General features: G+C 42.8%; 1 protein-coding gene across 22 annotated transcripts in view; it reads right to left on the bottom strand.

Annotated features, from left to right (window-relative positions):
* Positions 1 to 22,146, bottom strand: part of PPFIBP1 (PPFIA binding protein 1) — a 108,162-nt gene that overhangs the window by 15,588 nt on the left and 70,428 nt on the right. For 7 of the 22 annotated variants that reach the window (XM_038153241.1, XM_038153247.1, XM_038153245.1 and 4 more), the window contains 13 exons: positions 21,769 to 21,882; positions 21,090 to 21,221; positions 16,538 to 16,630; positions 15,951 to 16,043; positions 14,024 to 14,138; positions 12,798 to 12,830; positions 11,431 to 11,492; positions 10,597 to 10,681; positions 9,326 to 9,480; positions 4,000 to 4,130; positions 2,654 to 2,707; positions 1,963 to 2,023; positions 865 to 894 (listed from right to left, as the gene is read on the bottom strand). In XM_038153241.1, the coding sequence (XP_038009169.1) occupies positions 865 to 894; positions 1,963 to 2,023; positions 2,654 to 2,707; positions 4,000 to 4,130; positions 9,326 to 9,480; positions 10,597 to 10,681; positions 11,431 to 11,492; positions 12,798 to 12,830; positions 14,024 to 14,138; positions 15,951 to 16,043; positions 16,538 to 16,630; positions 21,090 to 21,221; positions 21,769 to 21,882 (1,158 nt within the window). The remainder of the gene's footprint in view (positions 1 to 864; positions 895 to 1,962; positions 2,024 to 2,653; positions 2,708 to 3,999; positions 4,131 to 9,325; positions 9,481 to 10,596; positions 10,682 to 11,430; positions 11,493 to 12,797; positions 12,831 to 14,023; positions 14,139 to 15,950; positions 16,044 to 16,537; positions 16,631 to 21,089; positions 21,222 to 21,768; positions 21,883 to 22,146) is intronic. The other 15 variants (XM_038153253.1, XM_038153264.1, XM_038153258.1 and 12 more) reach the window with 9 other exon arrangements.

The following is a 22,146-nucleotide window of genomic DNA, read 5'->3' as shown; positions in this document are numbered from 1 at the left end:
AACTTCTCCAGCTTTCCAGGGTCTCTGTCTCCCCCACTGGCAGCTGTAGGGGCAGTAAGTGGGAAGGAGAGAGACAACACCCCACAGTACTTTGATTCTCTGCCAAGTGTCAGACAACTCTTTCTGTCTGTCACTGCTCTGCAATTTCATAATTAATGGATTAATTGACTGTGTCCACTGCCAAAGCAAAGAGGAAATTTCAGATCAAGCAAGGAGTATAAATGCCAAAAGAGATATCAGACACTCCAGTTAGCCAAATTAAAGCAGTACTTTAACCTTGCCAGCTGTTTCATTGTCTCTTTAAAAGAAGGAAGCAAAACCATTCACAGCCCAAATACGATCCTTTGGCTTTTGCTGAATCAATACAGCATTCATCCTATGAGCGGTATCTGAAGTCTGTCACCTCTACTCAGGTGTTCCTAGAGGTAAGAACTGCAAGATGTGGCCTTAAGATACCACAGGGTGACTGGTCTGCAATGACAGGCTTTTCAGAAACACACTTGCTACTCACAGAAAACAATTGAGAAACCCAAAGGTTTTTAAAGATACACTAATCAAGATAATTTCAGAGTCAGTAAAATGGTTAATGGTTAGATTTGCTAATTATCTAGTGGGGGGAAAAACATTAGCTTAGCTGGTAACCTCATGCTCAATCAGACTGGAAGATAATCGATGTGTGAGGAGGCAATAAGGTGCTGAGCACTGATGGTGACAGCCACCAGAGACTTCTCCCTGTCCTGTCTGCAGGACTTCCATTCCCCCTCTGGAACTGCATGTGGCAATTCCACACCTCCCAGCTCGCCAACACCTGCTCTCTGCTCGTGTTTCTCCAAGGACACACATCACCACGCACACACACATTACCTCTGCTGGCTTCTGTGCACAGTCTCTGTCCTGTTTGGGAAAGATGAAGGCATTTAAAAAGTCATGGTTTATAGCCAGTATTCAATTCATTATGATTACCCCCAGTTAAGCTCTGACAGAAATACCCTTCCCTGACTGTTCCTTTTCCCAAAATAAATATCTTCAGAGCTGTATTTCACACAGATTAAGCCTTGCTTGCTTTGAGGTCAGTGATCTGACATGGAAATAGAGTTGCTTTCATTCACTTTGTGAAGGATTAGCTGTGCACATGATTAGTGACACACAGAATATTAAGGCACTCATGCGCAGAGCTGCCTGAGGGGACGCAGAGTGGGAACCAGACAGGGTAGAAGCCAAGTAGATAAAACATCCACAACCTCTACTCCTGTCTGTCCAAAGAAACAAAAAAACCAAAGACCCCAAACCCATGAACTCCAGCTCTTATCAGATTCTGGTAACATTTTCAGTCCTGTCAGCCTCCCCCCTACACTGCAAGGCACTGGAGGTATCAGGGAATTCAAGAGCTTACTGGAGTTCGGGCTGTCACAAAAGAGTACCTGAATTGCACTGATTTGATGGCATTGCTAGAGATTAGCTGCTTTTGGTCACTTCCACAGAAACCTAAACTGAAGCTACCCCCAGACATCCAACAGCTCAGTATTTTGTTTCTGACTACCTAAAACATACAGTCAACCCAGACTGTATTTTACAGTGCATTAATTACATGGCCTGCCAAAATTATTCACCTTAAACACAGCTAGGAAGTGGTGGTGTGAGTTATTTTTTTCTTGTCTTAAATCAAAAAGACATATCCAGTAAAAAAATCCCACCTCATTCTCTGGGCAAAAACACAGCAAGAGAGTCTCAGGTAAAAGCCTAATACAAAGAGGAAAAAAAAAGCACCTGTGTTTTCAAGGACAGCTTTTCTCCTTTAATAGAATGTGGAAGATGTCACATGTGTGTGACCACTGCCAACACATGAGGAGCCCTGTTCTGACTCAAAATTTCTCAGAAGGCAACACAACACCCACAGGGTCACAACAGAGATGTCACACCTATGTGCAAGAAGATGGGAGAGAAGTAAGAGACCAAACTTACCACTTCAGATGCCTCTTTCCTCAAACTGCTCAGACTGCTGGACTTCTGCAGTGTGGAAATTCTGAAACAATAACATAAAAACCAAGCTCATTTATTAGAATTAAACTTGCTAAGATAAAGACACTCAAAGGAATCAGCTTTAAAGACAGCATTATAATACACAATGAGATATACTAAACCAAATGATATTTTGAATTAAGATCAATACTGCAGTAATCAGTGCAGTAAATTCAGTAATCAGAGCCCATGCAATTTAATGACATACTGTAAGAACTTCCACACTGGAATAACTGCTGCTTTAGGGAATATGGATATGTGGCAGAAACAAAAATTATTTTCTCATTGTAGTCAGCTGACCACCTTCCCCCCACTACCAAAAGAAAAAGCAAATCATGTGTGCATGCACTGTGGAAAACTATAAATTCCAAAGCATACTGACAGTCTGCCACCAAATTAGAGATGCTTCACAGTGTAACAGGAAGTACCATGTGCCCAGATAAACCATTGGAAAATAATGATCATGAAAGCATGGGACATAAGCAGAAATCTACCACCACCAAATATCATCTTGGCTAAAATTAACTGATCTATTTACATATGTATGTAAAATAAGGGGGGGTGCTTTGTGGGGGTTCAAGTTGACCATCATATTTAAATATGTCCCCTGAACAGATTTGATTATGGCACTTACACTGGACTATCACACAGATGAGTTTCAGGGGAGGAACCTGTTGATCTTCCTTCACTGGAAAGCAAAAAGGATATGAAAAAAGGCTGAGACAGAAATCCTATGATCTCAGCCTGCTTTAATTCTATTTCCACTTCAGCTCTTATGGTACTAACACATGGCAAATTTTCCCCGCTATGGTTGCAAGTCTTGTGAAAGATAAAGGACAAAGGTGAGCTCAAGAGCCTCAGCAAAGACAACTCTCACTGTAAGATGATAACAATACTGAACTATTCAGCTTCAATAAATGCAGAGGTTCCAGCAAGGTCTGCAGCAGCATAAGGAATGGAGGTCACCATCTCCTGGTCACCACCCACAGCAGAGGGCACTTTGCTCCAGTTTAGTGCTTGCTTTGGATTTTTCCAAGAGAAGACACAGGTGAAATCCCTGCTGGCTCAAGCTGCATGAGGAACATGCACAGCACAAACTGAGCAAAGCTGGGCTTCTGGATAGGATCCTTTCCTCAACTGGAACTGGAAAAATCACACATCAAATTCAGCTTGCACTGATGCTTCACATTGAGATTGATGACTGTTTCAAGTCAACAATATCTCCTTGCCTCTGGATTCTTAGTGTTTGATACTTCTTAAGACAAAGCCAGGGATTTGGACCCAGAAGAAAAAACCCCAAGCACCATCACTGTTGAGCTGTGAGTGCTTTTCTGTACTCCCTGCAGTGCCAGTGCAGGTCTGCAGGAATTGGGTTTCCTTCCAGGACAAGGAGGGTGCAGGATTAGAAATGCTGATGAAAGGTCACAGCCAATCCTCACCCAGCAGCTGCCACTGGTTCCAAGCATGGAGACCCCTGGGTGCCACAGCTCAGTCACAGCCCCAGCTGCAGCCACACATCCCTTGGGTTTTGTCTCCCCTCCTCAGCTTAAAGCTGGAAGCCCTTTTGTTCTGGCAGTGCCTTACAATCATCTTTAGCAGCTGTGGAAAATGTCTGAGCACAAATCACCAGGGCTGGCAAAGCCAGCCAGACTTCCATGATGCAAACATAGACAAAAATAATGATTCTGTGGCCTTCATACGTTAGATCAGCTTCCCTCTCCTTCTGTTCATGCCTTGTGAAGCAGCTGGTACAGACTATGAGTGCTGCTACAACAGCAACCAAACCAGTCCTTGCTCACTCAGGATTTAATCAATGCACTTCAGGAACATTAGCTTGGTTTGCTGCAGCTAGCCAAGGGACTCCTAGCCTTGTTTACCTGGCTAATGACTTGATAATTCAGTGACTGACAGATTATTGCTCTCCTTAAATGTCATAGAATATGGGATTTACAATTGAAAAATACACTGAACACATAATACCTCATTTCACTTGTAGGATCTGACCTAGGGTGTGTTTTCAGTCTCTCTGCAACAGTTTCTGAGCTCTTGGATGCTGATGAAAAGGAAGGGATTGAAATCTGTAAAATGCTGGTGTGGATCTGTAAGGAATTCTGAAAAGAAGGAAGAATATGTTTTACAATCTTCTGAGCTGAAATTAAGCAATCATAAATGAAAAAAAGAGTAATAAATAAACCATAAATAAAAGGATCTGAAATAAGGCTTCAAAAGTGATTTTTTTCTTTATTCTAATAGAATGATTTACTCCTTGAAAGACGGCACTGCAGATAAAACATGAATCATTGCACAGCTAAGCTACACCATAGACAAAATCTCACAAGTCTCCCAAGGCTGCCTGCTAAATCTGTCTCTACCACAGACACCATGAAGGGTACTCCACTTTTCAGGCTTAATCCTGTCCTCAGAAATTCAGAGAATACAAAAAAAGCTGCTAAACATTTAATTTAATTTCATTTTCTTCATAGTGTGTTCTTGCTGTTTAAGTAAGTCAAGACCCTGCTCTGACTTGGAGTTTAGAGAAGAGATCTATAGTTTTTGTACTGGAAAATCTGTTTGTAAAAATCAGAGACTGAACCACAACCTACATATAATTTAACTGAATGGATACAATTATGATTGCATCCTCTTAAATATGACAAGATATATTTAGAAAGTCCCAACATATTTACTTCAGGGTTATGCCAAATCACAGAATCACAGAATTTCTAGGTTGGAAGAGACCTTTAAGATCATCAAGTCCAACCCATGTTCTAAAACCTCAACTAGATCATGGCACCAAGTGCCACATCCAGTCTTTTTTTAAACACATCCAGGGATGGTGACTCCACCACCTCCCTGGGCAGATGATTCCAGTATTTGACCACTCTTTCTGTGAAAAACTTCCTCCTTAACTCTAGCCTTTATCTCCCTTGGCGCAGCTTGAGACTGTGTCCTCTTGTTCTGTCTGCTGTTGCCCGGAGAAAGAGACCGACCCCCAGCTCACCACAGCCACCCTTCAGGAAGTTGAAGAGAGTGATAAGGTCACCTCTGAGTCTCCTTTTCTCCAAGCTAAATAACCTCAGCTCCCTCAGTCGTTCTTCATATGGCTTGTGTTCCAAGCCCCTCACCAGCCTCGTTGCTCTCCTTTGGACACGCTCAAGCATCTCAACGTCCCTCCTAAACCGAAGGGCCCAGAACTGGACACAGCATTCAAGGTGTGGCCTCACCAGTGCCGAGTACAGGGGAAGAATGACCTCCCTGCTCCTGCTGGCCACACTATTCCTGATACTGGCCAGGATGCCATTGGCCTTCTTGGCCACCTGGGCACACTGCTGGCTCACGTTCAGCCGACTGTCAACCAGCACCCCCAGGTGCCTTTCCACCTGAGCACTGTCTAGCCACACTGTCCCCAGCCTATAACGTTGCAGGGGGTTATTGTGGCCAAAGTGCAGGACTCGGCACTTGAACTTATTGAACTTCATCCCATTAGATTCTGCCCATCCATCCAACCGTTCCAAGTCCCTTTGCAAAGCCCTCCGTCCCTCTAACAGATCGACACACGCTCCCAGCTTAGTGTCATCTGCAAATTTACTAATGAAAGACTCTAAACCCTCATCCATGTCATCAATAAAAATATTAAACAGAACTGGCCCCAGCACAGACCCCTGAGGGACACCTCTGGTGACTGGCCGCCAGCTGGAGGCAGCACCACTCACCACCACTCTCTGGGCTCGGCCATGTAGCCAGTTCCTAACCCAGCACAGAGTGCTCCTGTCCAAGCCACGGGCTGCCAGCTTATCTAGGAGTATGCTGTGGGAGACAGTGTCAAAGGCCTTGCTGAAATCCAAATAAACAACATGTACAGCCTTCCCTGCATCCACTAGGCGGGTTACCTGGTTATAAAAGGTGACCAGGTTGGTTAAACATGACCTACCCCTCCTAAACCCATGCTGACTGGGTCTGATACCCTGGCCATCCTGTAAATTCTGTGTGATGGCACTTCATATGAACTGTTCCATTATTTTGCCAGGTACTGAGGTCAGGCTGACTGGTCTATAATTACCAGGATCCTCCTTTGCACCCTTTTTGTGAATGGGTGTCACATTGGCCAGCTTCCAGTCATCCAGAACCTCACCAGTGAGCCAGGTAAATGATGGAGAGTGGCTCTGCAAGCTCATCTGCCAGCTCTCTCATTACCCTGGGGTGGATCCCGTCTGGTCCCATAGATTTATGTACATCCAAGCATTTCAGTAGTTCTTTGACTGCCACCTCTTGGATAATGGGGGGACCATTCTGCTCCCTGACACCATCAACCAGCCCAGGTGGGCAGGTGTCTTGAAGGCAAGTCATCTTCCAACTAAAAACTGAGGCAAAGTAGGCATTAAGCACTTCTGCCTTCTCCTCATCTGTAGATACTAAGTTCCCTCCTTCGTCCAATAAAGAGCAAAGGCTGGTCTTACCCTTTCTTCTAGCATTAATGTATTTGTAAAAACATTTTTTATTATCCTTTACAGAAGTCACCATTCTAAGTTCAAACTGTGCTTTGGCCTCCCTAATTTTTTTCCTGCATGCTCTAGCAGCCCTCTTGAATACTTCCTTAGAGACCTGATCCTCCTTCCAAAGCTGATACATCCTCTTTTTATTCCTAAGTTCCTCCAAAACCTCCTTGCCCAGCCAGGCTGGACGTTTACCCCGTTGACCTATCTTTCGGCACACAGGGACAGTCTGTTCCTGTGCCCTCAAGATCTCTGTTTTGAAGCATGCCCACCTTTCCTGAACTCCTTTGTTTTTAAGGGCTGCTTCCCAAGGGACGCTCTGAATAAGTCTCCTAAACAGGCCAAAGTCTGCCCTCTGGAAGTCCAATGCAAGAGTCTTACTGGTGCTCCTCCTGACTTCACCAAATATTGAGAACTCTATTATTTCATGATCACTTTGCCCCAAGTGACCTCCAACCACCACATTTCCCACCAGCCCATCTCTATTTGCAAACAGCAGATCTAACATAGTCCCTCCCCTGGTGGGTTCGCCCACCAGCTGCTACAAAATGTTGTCCTCCATACACTCTAAGAATTTCCTGGACTGCCTCTTTTCTGCTGTATTAAGTTCCCAGCAGATGTCTGGTAGGTTGAAGTCACCCACAAGAACAAGGGCTGATGATCCTGAAACATTACCTAGCTGCTTAGAGAATAAGTCATCTACCTCTTCTTCCTGGTTGGGTGGGCGATAACAGACTCCCAGTAGGGTGTCAGCCTTGTTGGCCCTCCCCTTAATTCTTACCCATAGACATTCAACTCCACCTTCCTTAGTTTCAATTTCTACAGCATCAAAAGTCTACTTAATATAAAGGGCCACCCCTCCACCTCTTCTTCCTTTCCTGTCTCTTCTGAAGAGCTTGTAGCCATGCAGTGCAGTACTCCAGCTATGTGAGTCATCCCACCATGTTTCCGTGATGGCAACTGCATCACAGCTCTGCAGTTGCACCATGGCCTCCAGCTCTTCTTGTCTGTTGCCCAAGCTGCGTGCATTGGAATACATGCACCTCAGCTGGGCTACTGACTTCACCCCTAACTTAGCCTTGCAACCCTTGGGCCTGCTTCCAGATAGCTCAGCTGCATCCCCTTCCCCCTTCAAACCTAGTTTAAAGCCCTCTCAATGAGGTCTGCCAGTTCATGAGCTAAAAACCTTTTGCCCTTAACAGAGATATGTATCCCATCTGCTTCCAGCAGAGCAGATGTTGTAAAAGTTTCTCCATGATCAAAGAATCCAAAATTTTGCCGATGACACTAACCCTTAAGCCACTTGTTGATGATGTGGATTCTCCTGTTTCTTTCATCATTCTCCTCCACTACCAAAGGAGCAGAACACTACCTGTGCTCCTGCCCTATCAACTACTTGACCCAGTACCCTAAAGTCCTTTCTAATTGCCTTGACACTCCTCTTTTCAATCTCATCACTGCCAGCCTAGAGTATCAGCAGTGGGTAATAATCAGAGGGCTGAATCAGCCCAGGAAGTCTTTCAGTGATATTTTGTACCCAGGCCCCAGGGAGGCAACAGACCTCTCTGTGGGATGGGTCTGGTCGACATATGGGGCCCTCAGTTCCCTTCAAAAGGGAATCACCTACTACGATTACCCTTCTTTTCTTCTTGATGTTAGAGGTAGTGATCTGTCTTACAGATGAGTCATAACTGGGGGGCTCACTGGGCAGACAATTTTCTTCTAAATCATCTAGTTGGGTCTCTAGATCCAGGACCTCATACCTATTCTGAAGTGGTACCTGGCTGGATGATGGAGATGGGGAGGAGTTTTTGTTATTACCTCCCCGAATGGGGACCCATTTCCACTCCTCTTCTTCATCCACCAGGTGCCCTTCTATTGCCTGAGAGCGGGAGGCATATAAGTCCTCAGTCTCTTGGTCAGAGGCCTCCCTTTAAGACGGAAGGGCTGAACAACTCCACCAGTCTATTTCCCTTTCACTTTCCCTGATACTCCTTAACCTTTCAACTTCCTCCCTAAGCTCAGCCACCAGTGAAAGGAGGTCATTCACCTGTTCACACCGCAGGCAGGTCTCCTCCACAACACTCCCTGAAGCCACCGATAAGCTCAAACACTCTGGGCACGAATGGGTCTGTACAGACACGTCCTTTTTGGAGGGCTCGACTTGGTCACTTACACTTACACTTATACCAGCCACGGTTTTTGACCGTGTAGAAACCATTACTAACAGACACCTCAAACACAACCAGGTGGCAGAAGAACCTCAAACGACACGGAGAACTCCTTACTAGCAAGAAAGCTGGTGACCCTGCCTGTTTGCCCTGCCTGCGCGAACTGCCTTGTATACGCCCCAAAGACTCACCACACCCCTGTCTGCCCACTCCTGTTTGCCGCGCTCCCCAGAGACCTCTTATAATCAGCCTCTCAGCAGCAACACAGGTAGCTCCACCCCTTGCTCCTCACTGATTCACAATGTATATGTAGCTCCTAAAACAGCTATATTTGATAAGAAAAATAATTTCTATGACTAATAGAAAAAGTCATTTAGCTCTGTTCTCATGATACATGCAGCTATTTCTGTCCCCTGATCCCATCTGAGGATTAAGAAAAATAAGTTTAATTCCTCAGCAGCTTTCACAAGAAAACTACTTTCCCCAAAAGAATATGAGACATTACCAAAAACTGTGAAATGCAGAAAAAAATATTTTCAGAAATTTGAGTTTTGTCATCTGCAATATGAATCCAGCACAAGCAGTGTTTTCAAGGAATGATGGCATTAAATAAAGCAAAAAAAAAACCCAAAACCAACCTACCTCTTCATGAATGTTCACATTGAACTCATCATGGATTGGAGATGCTGTTACTGGGGTTGGGGATGGGCTTTTCTCTGGGTCGGTCAGACTTGGTGTGTCCAATAAACCCATGGATACAGACCCTGAATTCAAGTCTTCACTTTCAGTTTCCTTGCCTGAAGGGAGAGAACATGGAAACTTGTTGGTTTTACAACCCTTGCTCCCACACAAGCTGCAGCCAGCATGCTCAGTTATGGGCCAAAACTGGAAGGATTTGATTGCTGGGGTTTTTTAGATTTTAGAAAGGGAGCCACAGCCAAGTGTCACTTCCCAGTTCAACCATCACAACACAGCAGGGTTGGAACAGAGGGAGGTCAAAAAGCCCAGCAAACACCCTAAGGGCATTTAGTGGCATCAGTTTCAACAAGCTGAACAAACTGGAGTACTTCATTCCTGTCTGTTCTGGAATTTTCTTCTAAATACTTTGTTTCCCTTATTTACTAAGGAAAAGTAAGAAGATCCAGTCTTCCTGAAACTTAAGATGTCTCTGTGGTATCTCCAAGGTACCCTGAGGAAAAATGCAGCCCACTGCTCAGAGTCTATCACCAGCCTGGAAGTGACCACATCAGGTCTGCAGCCTGCCACAAACTGAGTATGTCTCATTCAGGTAGTGTTGAAGCCCACACCAGTGTTGGCATCCTCTGCTCCTTCCACTCTGGATGCTCCTGAACTGCCTCAGTGCTACCAAAAAGCTTGGACTGGTTGTGAAAGACAACCAATACCTTCTAAAAGGTGAGCAGAAATACAGTGTTTGTTGTCAAAGACCTGAGGCAAGCACAAACCAAAGGCTGTTCACAGCAAAAACCTCTCTTGCCCATTTGTCACTGCCTGAAATCTCTGTCCATGAAGTGACCATGGAGCAGAGTTCCCGAAGAATCAAGGTCTGTTCTAACACCCTCCTGTGCCTGAAGGTACAGCATTGCAAGAAAGGGCAATACTTATTTAAAAAATGCTCCCCCTCCAACACTCAGCATGGTGTGAACCCAACACAACAAAAACACATATTTTGCTTCCTCAGTCTTGTTGGGCTGTTGACCATCTTCAGCCTCTGAAGGGGTCTGGAAACCCCCACCAGTCTTAGAATATATGGACTGGGCCATTACATGTTGTGATATAGATATAGCTTCTGCTTCAGTCACACAGTTAAGCTCACCATCACAACACACCTGGAATTTAAATGATAGCAGAGTTGCATTTTTTTTGTTTTGTTTTGTTTTTTGGTTGTACAATACCTTTTTTACCTTGAGCCAGTATCACCATGTCTTGGACTTTCTTGTACCTATTCAGAGATTGCCGAAGCTCTTCTATCTTCCGATCCTAAAACAAAAGGAAGTTGTGACTGTGCTTCCTCCCCCAGAAATAAGAAGTACAAATACTAGATCCTTTAGTTTAACTGGCTGTGAGATTAAAAGAAATGGGAAGGACTCAGAATGCTGAGAGGCTTTGAAATATCAAAAGTTGTATTTAGCAAAAATTATCATCTGGGTAATCACCACAACTGTCCCAGCCTTGAAAGTGGATTTTAGCTCCCTTATTAAGTCAAAGGTAGAGCATAATAAATTTGCCATGTACAAAGGATTGAGAACTTTGGTGATCAAAAGGAAACATCCTACAAAATGCACATGAATATAAAAGCATAAAAACCATGTATGAAAATAATTCATAGTTCACAGAAAAGCCTTTTTGGAAATGCACCTGTGATCTGGCATTTGTATGGAGATCTTTACATTTGCAGAACACAGTGGAAATTAACCACACTGAACTCAACAGTGTAAGGACTCTGAACAGATCCTGGGCACATGTACAGAGCTCATAAATGCTCATAGTCCCTGAAAGGCACTGCAGTACTTCTGACTGCAGAAAATCATCGACTTGTACAAATCTGATTTTTCTGACTGCAGAAAATCATTGATTCTTACAAATCTGATTTTAACAACTGCAGAAAATCATTGATGCTTACAAATTTGGTTTTTAGTTGAATTGTGAAAAGCTCACACATGAAGGTTTTCTTAAGAGATTTAAATCAATCTGATGAATGATTACAGAAAAAATAATGACTTTGCTACCTTCTCTTCATTTGCTGCCATTAGAGATTCTACCGCCTTCTTCATTTTCTGTACCTCTATATCTAAAAACACAATACAGTTCTCCAAGTCAATTTAATAAGACAATGTAAGGAAGCAAGAAAAGAAAAAAATCTAGAAGCAACTCAGTAATATCTGAAAGTATATTGACATAGTTACAGACAAAACATAAGCCACTTAAATTCTTTTTTAGATGCAAACACAAAGAAGGAAGCTATTTTTCTTCAAAACCTCTGCTCTGACATTTTATCAAGGAAATGATAAAATCCAGGAAATTTCCTTCCTCCCCCCAACCCTCTCCAAGCCTTAAGAGAATGGAAAACTCAAGAGTAGAACTACTGCTCGACTTTCACTATCTCCATCTTTAAAATAATCAAATACCTGCAAAACAAGTTCAACATAAACAATATACTACATTTGGAATGCAATAAAACACATCCTCAGTGCAACAGTCAATGACCACCCCAAACAGCATCTCTCAAATCCACTCAATAAAGCCAGGGGATTAATGGATGCGATGAAGGAAGCATTGTGCAGTGATGCTCAGCCCTAATCCAGCATGGATGGAGTGATGAGGAGGGCACAGTGGAATGACACAAGTGTTTGTGATGAGCAGTCATGCTGGAATATTACATGGCAGTTCAGGCCTGGGAAAGGTTCCTAACACAGACAACAGTGCTTCATCTATAATCCTTATTTACCAAGAAGTAGAAATACATGGGAACATGTATGTTCTGGAGGTGTTCTGGGCTAGGAATTCAAAAGGAATGGAAATAATCTCCATCTTTTCGTAAACATCTACCTTGTACAAATGAGGTAAAAGTCAAATTTCACTACAAATGCAGGCAGGTAGCCAAACTCACAGGCAAAAAAGTCCTGTTTCAACTTCCTAAGAATTCATGGAAAGCTAACAGAGCAGGAAAAACATTCTCCTTCTTAATGAAATACAAGAAGAAAAGAGGCAGCCTGGCTGGCTTTCTAAATGAAAGACATTTAGACACATTGGGCTAAACCAGCACCTGATCCAGTTCCAGTGATTTCCCCTCAGTTATGCTGGCTGAAAATCTGGTCTGCTGGATTGCAACTGCATTTCACTGAGAGGCAGTTGCTTTGTGAGCCTCCCGAGACCCAATCTTCCTTTATCTGTAAGATTTTCTTCCGAAAACTTTGTGTTTCAAGTGTGATGCACTCACCTTTGCTCTCCAGTTTTACGCTAAGTGTAACTAAGGGTTATAGATGATGCAACCTAACAATGTTTGTTAAAGCAGTTTTGCAAACACATGCAGAAAGCTATTCTGGAAAGCACTTCTGGAATGCAAATGCTCATGGAAAGACACCAGGAACCTTACTTTTATCTTTGAGCTTCTTTTTACAATCTTCATCTGTGCGGGGAAAACCCATTGGATTGGAAATTAGCATGAAGGTTATGACATGAAATAACTTTTAAGACATTATTGATACTTTATGAGTCAACTCTTCCTCACTTCATTCAGCTAATGAGGCAGATAATTTGTTATTTGGAAACAGCATTTTTAGTATCAGTCCAAGGCAGATAAAACATGTTTCATCACAGCAAAAGATCTTCTGCTGAGCTACAGTGAAAATCATAAAGCTGAGGACCAGAGGGTAATGAGAGTTCAAGTAGTTCCTCAGGGAAAAAAGCCCTATATAATCATGAATGCAAGTCAGACCCTGTTCACATTTAAATGTTCTTTCAAAAAAATGGAATCAGTTCATTGTGATCACTTTTAGTGATCTTAGGCAGTGGTTTTGAAAACATCATTTCATGAAATAAAATGTGACAATCTACACACACCATACTCCTCTCCTCGGGTCAGGGGAGGAGACTAATCTCTTGTGCATTTCTTTTTCTAAAAAACATACTTTAAAAGCACAATCTTAAAATCAGCAACAACTATCATCAGTAAGATATATTTAGAATTGAAATTGCATCAGGTCAAAAAATCTGTGGAAAATTTCTGTGTTTTAAAAAATTTCTAGTTTTAAATAAGATAAGTCTTCAATCTAAGATTCCCACAAATAAATACTAATAGTTTCTTCTTTACAAGCCAGTAAAAGAACTACCAAGCATGTAAAATTTTTGTGCTTATTCAAGCCTAATGAAGGTTTAGACTTAATGAGCACACAAATCCAGATTCAGTCCTTGATTTCACCTACTTACAGCTAGGTCCACATCATACTTTGGTCTGCAGTATGGCTTTTCCCCTTCCTTACCAGGGAGGTTCCTTTTCAACACAATGGTTTTGGAGCATTTGTAGAAATTAGTTTAAAAATTTCTCAGCCAGTATAAACTGTATATTTTGAGGCCCCATGCAAGCCACATAAGGAGTTAATTAAGGATTTTTTTGGTCTTGTTTAAATTTGACCAAGACCTAGCTGTGACAGAAAGTTTAGCACTTGCATCATCAACACCCTCTAAATATGTTTCAAGACGTAAACATCAAGACAAAGTTCAGGAAAATTCAGGCTTTTATCACTTATTTTCTGTACAAGGAAACATGACCTCAGATGAAGTGACTGAGGAGGACACGGCGACAGTCTCCCTTTTGCTTACCTCTGTCCAGTATTTCAATCCCTTCTCCTTTCAGCTTGGAAACCAATTTTTCGTGCAACCTTTTCACCTCGGCTTCCTTCTGCTCTAGTTTGTCTTTCAGAGCTGACAGCTCATCCTGTAAAGATACAGAGCCACTCAGTGACAGCTTCCACAGGCAGCTGAGATGTTTCCACAATTCCCTCCCTGGAAGCACAGTGAACAGGTCCTCAGCTGATGGAAGTGACTGAGGGCCCCTGACATTTAACACTGCCTGAGGGTGCACCAAAGTGACTCTGAACATCCCTACAGACTTCTAAGCCCACAACAGAGCAAAATCAGAGGGTGTATGGTCTGAAATTATTCGTCTCATGTATAATTGGAATGAAACTTTGCATCAAAATTTAAAGATGAAAGAGCAAAAGGGGGGAAAAAACTAAACAGTTTTCTTAGTTTTCTTATTTGTTTAACCTTGCAGAGACAGAAAAAATGAAGGTGAAAAGGGTGAATGCTAACATTTCCATACATTTTTTTGGTATTTATCAAACATTTTTTCAGTATTTATTGGACATGTTGCATGTTCGAAGCTGAACAATTCCAAAACTGTGCTTATACCAGGCTGAGGACAGTTTCAGAAATAACCACTGCTTCTATGGAAGAAAAACCAATCGCAACACCAGCAAGCACATGAGCACATACTGGAAAGCAGTTCAGAAAAAACGTGGTACCTCTGCCACAGTTTGGGTTTGCTGATCAAGCATGAGGAAAGACTGCTTGGAGCTGAGATTCTTGGGAATAAGACAGATGGTGTTTGGGAGAGTTGGGGTGTATTAGAAAAATGCTGTCAAGTTTTAACTTAGATCTAACCATCTGCACTAGCAAGTGACTGGCACAGATCCATGCATTTAACTTTTTAAAATTTGAGTCAAATCCTACCCAGTTTAATAACATGTTTCTTTGATGTCCGAAGATATCTTGTGCAACAGCATCATCAAGACAGGACCCCCACTGCAACTGTACCCAACACTGAAAATTTAATTTGTTCAGTTTGTAAACAAAGCAAAACAAGGCAAGACTCATCATTTTGGCACTTACAGCTTCTAAATGACGTTTCAAATCCTTAATGGAATAAACCAAACTAGAATACTGTGGCTTAGGTATTTTCCTGAGCTACCCTCAGATGATCTGTTGCAAATAAATAGTGATGTTTGCAACCCAAACTATGACCCAGCTACAGAATTTCCTGAAATTGGTTCCTGTTTGCTCTAAAGCATCATTAAAAAATAGATCAATCTTAAAATTGTCAAGAAATCAAAGCTTCTTCCACAACAGTGGCTGGGGAATAACTAAAATTCTCCAGTGCTCCAAGTTGGCACTGATTATGATGGGATTTCTGCCAGTGTAGGATCCATGCTACTCCAAAACAAGATAATTTCTTGGTCACTTGGGAAGCTGTTGTTATATCCACAGGCAACTAGAGCTGCATGTGGTTGTCAATGTGCATTTCTTTTCCTGAATTAGAAGTATGATATGCAAATTTATATGTGGGAGAAGGGACAGTATAAAAGAATCACTATTTCCCAGATAGTTTTCATGAATACATTTTCTCTAAAAGGGTGATAAAAAGTTCTGTTTGAATAATGGATGTAAGCTACAGACGAGGCAATCTTCCCTTGGAAGGGGGAGTGATTTTAACCCAAGTCTAATGCCATTATGTGTAACCTATGCAAGGTTCAGAGCAGGAAAATCCTCTCCCTTGCAATATAAAAGCTGTTTACAAGGAATATCTACATAAAGAGCTTTCCACATCTAAGGAGGAAGGGCACACTGAATATCAACACACAGCAATTAATGAAGAACAGAGCATGACAGCACAATGCAGGACAGACCAGTAAAGGGTGGAACATGAAGGATTCAAAACAGACCCAGCATTACCCAGAAACTACCACACCTTTAGCATCTGGCTTTTTTGCTCCATCCGCTGCTTTTCATACTGCATCTGACCCACTTTGATTTTCATGCTAGAAAGTTTGGCCATTAAAGACTGGTAACAGAGATAGAGGAGTGAGAGGAAACTAAAGGTAGAAAAGAGACAAGGCTAAATGGCAAAGAGAAGTTAGACACTTAGAGAAACAGGCTGCTAGAAGTACTTAGGGGAATGCTTTTGCTTCAGAAGTGGTTTGTTTTTAGCACATTTAGGAGAAAATAAATACTGTTTTTAACCTGTGGCATACACCTTACATACTGCAACTGGTATTTCTTGACACACATGCAAAACAAAGGTCTAAACAGGTAACAAATTTATTGTTAACAGCATAGTATGTTACCTTTCATAAAAAAAAAAATGCTCAAACTGAAAACCACAGCATGAAATTTAGGAATAGCCACTGCTGCTAAGTGAGAACCATGAACCATGAAACCCTCAGCACCTGAGAGTGCTCAGGATTTTGCAGGGGGCAGGCAAGGATTAGGAAAAAGAGGGAATTCCTAAAGCCTAATTTACACCTATCTCTGCCTCCTCCCCTCAGCCTCACTTACTTTGGTTGTTTTCAGTTTTTTCTCATACTGGAGTCTTTCATTGTCCATCTCTCCCACCCTCAACCGCAATTCGTTTATTTCCTGGATCAAATCCTGAGTGGAGGGAAAAAGACAACCAGAAACAACAAAGAACTTCAGTAAACAAAACAGAAGAACAGCTGTGACTGTAACAACAAGAAAAGCAGGCATAAAAAGAACTCAGTACACAAAACCACACCACCCAAATCCATGACTAAGTCAATCAACTCAGAGCTTCCTAAATATCCAGGGACTGAGTTTCTCAGTTTCTGTGTTACTGCACCGAATGTAAGAGGGCAGAGGACAAAGGGAGACATAAATTGAAGTTGTGTTCCCTGTGCTGAGGGCCAGTAAAGGCCTCCTGCTTCTCTGTTCAGCAGCCTGGAGCCCAGTACTAAGGACGGGCAATGGAAAACAGTGGCAGACATCCTTCAACACGCAGCAGCCACATCCTCCCCTATTCAGTCCCTCCCGCCCCAGGCTCACCAGCCATCACCTGCTTTTTCAAAATATGAAGTGTTTACACTGTAAAAATTTGTGTTTCCACCACTTAAAAGAGCCCTCTCACTGAGGGCTGAACAGAGGAGCCATCACAGGTTTCTACAAGCAAAGGCACCTGTGTTTAAGCATCAATGGCACCACTACATCTGGGCTTTCCAAATTCAGTCTGGCATTGAAGAAACTCAGAGCCATCACAAACTCACATCTGAGTCTTTAGGAGACCAGCTCAACCTCCTGGCCATCCTGATGGACCCTGCCAGGTTTGGGGATCAGACCTGAGTGCCCCCACCCCCTTGGTCAAACAAACCCTGAGTCTGACTGCTCCACCAAGCCTCCTCATCCTCTAGGTCAGTGAATGGTTTGGGTTGGGAGGGGTCTTAAAGCCCATCCACTTCCACCCCCTGCCGTTGGGAGGGACACCTTCCACTATCCCAGGTTGCTAAGAGCCCTGTCCAACATGCCCTTGGACACTGCCAGGGATGGGGCAGCCACAGTTTCTCTGGGCAACCTGTGCCAGGACCTCAGCACCCTCAAATAAGGAAGTTTAATGGTCCTTATGTTTGCTTTCCTTCCTACATCTGAGGCAAACCCTATCCACATCAAGCAATGCTGTACATTGAGCTAACAGCTCTAAGCACAATTTCTCAGAGCTAATACTATAATTAAAAGAGATTTATATTTATAAATTAACAAGCCAGCAGCTGACATTTAGAGGGTATTCATGGGTCCCTGATAACACCTGCCTTTCAGCCCACACCACACTTCCGAAGCTTACAAGCCTCTGGTTATTATTTTGTGTTTAATTAAGAGAGCAGCATCTGTATTTCTTCGGAATGATCCAAGTTCAGTTCTCAGAACTATGAGGAAAGTGAAAATACTGAACATTTTAATGCTTTTAGTAATTACTACTTTTAATCCATGACTTTCTAATTCAGGTACATCTGAAATTCCTTGACAATTGATTTGTTTGGGGCTTTTCTTTCCTGCAGCATGATCCAATGTCTAAACATGCTGTGTGGAATTCACTGCTGAGGCTGTTCTCCACATATTTGTCACTTGAACTACATGACTTTTAAAATACTCAGTGTGATACAGAAAACAGAACAATCCTGCAACCAGATTGGAGGTGATGGTGGATAAATCACAAAGAATTCCCTGAGGGTGAGCCAGTTTTAGCCTCTGGCTGCTGCTTCAAAGGCCCAGTCTGGCTATGGACTCCTTCCCAAATAAACTCCCTCACAGGGTATTTTCTTACATAAACTCAGTCTAACTCAGACCACCCATGTTCCTCAAGGAAAATAATGCTGGTGTCTGCTGAGAAAGTAGAAATACTGGAATAATTCAAAGAACAGAACAATTACGAATCTCTATTAAGTACACAATTAGCCTTGAAAAAGCTGGGTGTTTGTGAACATCTAGACAGCAAATCCTAGAGCACAAAGATCTAGTGAGGCATCTCTTTAGACAAAGAATGGGGAATATGAGTAAGCAACCAAGCTGGAATGGGAAGTTGCAATGACAGACATAAGTAACAAATGGATAATATGAAGGATTTAATCAGAATGGTAATTCTGTAGGAGACAGTAGCTGCACAAGTTGTCAGACATCAAATTTTTTCTTTTCCCTAAATAAAACCAGAAGCAATATTCACAGTTTTGCTTTCCTAGTCTGGGTATGAATCTTTTTCCATTTCAATCACTCCACATAAATGCCATAACATGTTTTAGGGTCAAATATTTTAAATATTCATTTAAATATTCAGCTCTTCTAAAATAATTGATGAACAACAATATAATTAGATCAACACTGAACAAAACACTGCAAACTTCTGAATAAGTACTGCCTCCAAAATATCTCTTTAGAGATTCTGTAAGGGCTGAGACCCTCCAACTAATTAGACATTCATATTTTCACTGAACCAAATGGAAATTAAGACATAATATCCCTTCCAACATTTAAGCCTAAGTGTTTTTACAGCTATGAAGTGTTGAAATAAAGAAGAAACAATATGATAATATAGATCACACTAAACTACATCATTCTGGATTTCAAATGGAGGGAGAAACATTCTGGTAATAGTTCATTAGCTCTGGCATAAATATCCTCTATATAAATCCATATAGTCCCTAATTACAGTAACTACTATTTAAATTAAATTTAGGTTATTTTTATCAAAGGCATTTAGTGTATTTCAAAGTATTTCAAAGAGGAAGGTCTCCACAGAAGATAACCCTCTTGCACAGAGATTACAGATTTGCACTTTGTGGTGTACTCCCCACACTGGAACCATTCTTCTGGGAACCTGTAGCTCCCTGTCCACCTTCTTGGTATGCTGAGCTGTGCTATGAAGTTAGGGAGAGACTGCAGTTCAGGGGGAAACAAAGAAAGAGGGAATCCAGGAGAACTCTACAATATTCAGTAAAAATAAGGGTAGAAATAGAGGAAGCAAATCACTCAAAGCCAGTCATGTTTGTTAGCAGCTCTGGAAAGCAGAAGAAACCACAGCGTGTTTGCAAATGAAGCTACAACAGAATCCAGGTCAGAAAGCACGTGCTCCCTGGGGTCATCTGGACCAAACCTTGCCTCCCCACAGCCATTTACTGCTGGTGCCAGCTTGTTTATTCCTCATTTGGGCTGCTTAGAGTAAGTGTCAGCCCACAGAGTTATTTGCTGTGTGCTGTAATTCATGAAAGAGCTGAGCTCTGTGTGGGCAGAGTCCCAGGAGAGCTGTGAGAGCAGCCAGCTCTTACACACACCTCCCACGGGTGCAGGAGACCTTCAGTGATTCCCTCCACTCTTCCCCCCTGCCAGTTTCTCCAGCAATGCCATGCACAGAGCTTGTCTGCACTACAAAATCAGCTGCTTTGAAGGCAGTACTGTGATCCTGTCACATAACACCTGTTACCAACTAGAGGGAAAGGTAACAGGAAGCAACAGGAATCCATTCCAGAGCTTGGTAGCGCCCAAGGAGATGTATGACATTGCAGGAATGAACACTATTGTCACTACCTAAAGAATCACTTCAAACCTGAAAGTGATAGAAGTCATTGGTTTTAAACTTGTGGCTTTCTTTGGGTCTGCAGATTACTTCAGACAGGTACAAAGAGCAATCCAAAAGCAAGATTGACTTTTGTTTTTGTGCTTGCAATACAATGAGGAATGGTGCTTTACTGGAAACTGAGCAGTTGGGAAACCACTGGCAGAAGTGCAAAGGGCAATTTTGTGTCCTGTCATGACAATATGGCTTCTTTCCTTCTAGAAACGAATGATACCTGGAACATCTACAATCATAACAAACACCTGACATTTCAGCTCATTCATGGATCCAGAACTGGAAATTCTGTTCTGCTTCATAGGCAGGCTCTGAGGTATTTCTGCTATGGGCTCTATCATCCTGTCAGGACAGCTTAGCTGATACTTGGAGGTTCCTGAGTTTGCCCACCTGCTTTGAGCCTTTCTGGCTTGCAACATGAGCGAGGTTCAGCTACACAGACCTGCAGCACAGAGTGAAATGCCTCAGGAGAGCACTGCCAGGGATGGCAGCTCCACCTGGCTCCCTTCCCCCAGCCTCTGGTCCTGGGCTCCCATAAGGCTGGGGTCTGAAGTCAGGTTTCCCAAGAGCCCCACAGCGAGTCAGCTCACTCTCTGTTAGCAACCCCAAAAGTTCTGTTCCTGTGCAGTGTTAAAAGCACATGGGTGCTTTTTGTACTTGCCTCAGACATGCCTTACTCAGAAGGTGACAGTTTTATCTGGGGTCAGGAGAGTGCAGTATGTTCATGATTTTATTAAAATCTAACCTAATTCCACCCCTCCTGAGACCTGACAGCCAGAATCAAAAACTGCCTTTGGAAATCCTTCTTTGTAAAACCAGAATTTAAAAAACAGGACACTTTTTACTTTAAAAGGAACATGTTCTAACCTTAAAGATGAGTTCCCCTTCTTGCCTGACAAAAAAAGAAAAATCCCAGAAAATGTTCAGGTAAGGTGAAAACACACACAGCTTTCACAGTTTATCCCGTTGGGGTTTACTCACCTCCGTGTCTCTGAATCTGTCCGCATAGTCCAATCTATCCTTCTCTACAGATGTAAGCTTTAATTTCAGAGTGGATATCTCTGCCATAAGATCCAGCTTCTGAGTTTCAAGGGTTGTTCTGCTTAAAAGCTCCTGATTCAAGATAAAGAGGAAGATAATGGAATTATTTACCCAAGGGGAAGAAATCCGTAATTTATTTTGACAGCTAAAGGTCTCCTTCATGGGGAATAGCATCACCCTTATCCTTGCACTATGTGAAGCCCTGAGACACAGCTATGATCCATCTGACAGATTCCAGGCATCTAAGATGCATCTGGGATCACAGGGGCACTATCATGGGCTGGCTGCCAGGACAAGAAAAAAGCCTGTCTGTCATCACAGTCGCTCTGGGCAGCAAGGAGCTGTGAAGGGAATCCACCCATCCTGCCAGAGGCTTTAATCTAAGGCTCTTGGAAGTTCAGTGGGGAAGGACTCAAAGGAGGGCAAAACTGGATTCCTGCAGCATAAAGCAGCACTGACATTACTAAGTACAAAGACTTTAAAGCCAGTATGGTAGAAAATGATCCCTTAGTTAAGAGACATCAAGGGCTGCAACACCTTGAAGAGCACTGCTCTCACCAAAGTTTGTTAAGACAGAAGGAAGACAAGACAGGAAGACAGACATGGAGCTGTGAAACACCTGCTGCAGCATCTCCTCCGTGGCATTCAGCTTCTCCCTGTGCTCTTCCAGGCAGAACTCCAGATCCCGAATCTTTTCTCCTTGGGCCTCCACCTGGTCTGTAAGCACACTTACCTGGACAGCAGGAAGAAAGGGATGCATGTTTAACACCTTGCACCTGCGCCATATGTGTCAGTTGAAGAACTGTGAAGAACTGCAGGTGAGCAACACTGCTGGTTGGGCCAAAGATTAACTGGGACCATGCAGGGAGGAGGAGGAGGAGCAGGGGCAGGAGCAGAGCTCTGCAGTGGACACTTGGCAGAGAAAACAGAAGAGGGGGGAAGGCTCTCCTCTCACACTTACTAGAATTCCAGCCAAAGTTCTGGCAGACACATTGCA

The sequence above is a fragment of the Motacilla alba genome, chromosome 1A (assembly GCF_015832195.1).
Source record: "Motacilla alba alba isolate MOTALB_02 chromosome 1A, Motacilla_alba_V1.0_pri, whole genome shotgun sequence".
Lineage (NCBI taxonomy): Eukaryota > Metazoa > Chordata > Aves > Passeriformes > Motacillidae > Motacilla > Motacilla alba.
The sequence above is the reverse complement of the archived record's forward strand: the minus strand, read 5'-3'. Positions and strand labels throughout refer to the sequence as shown.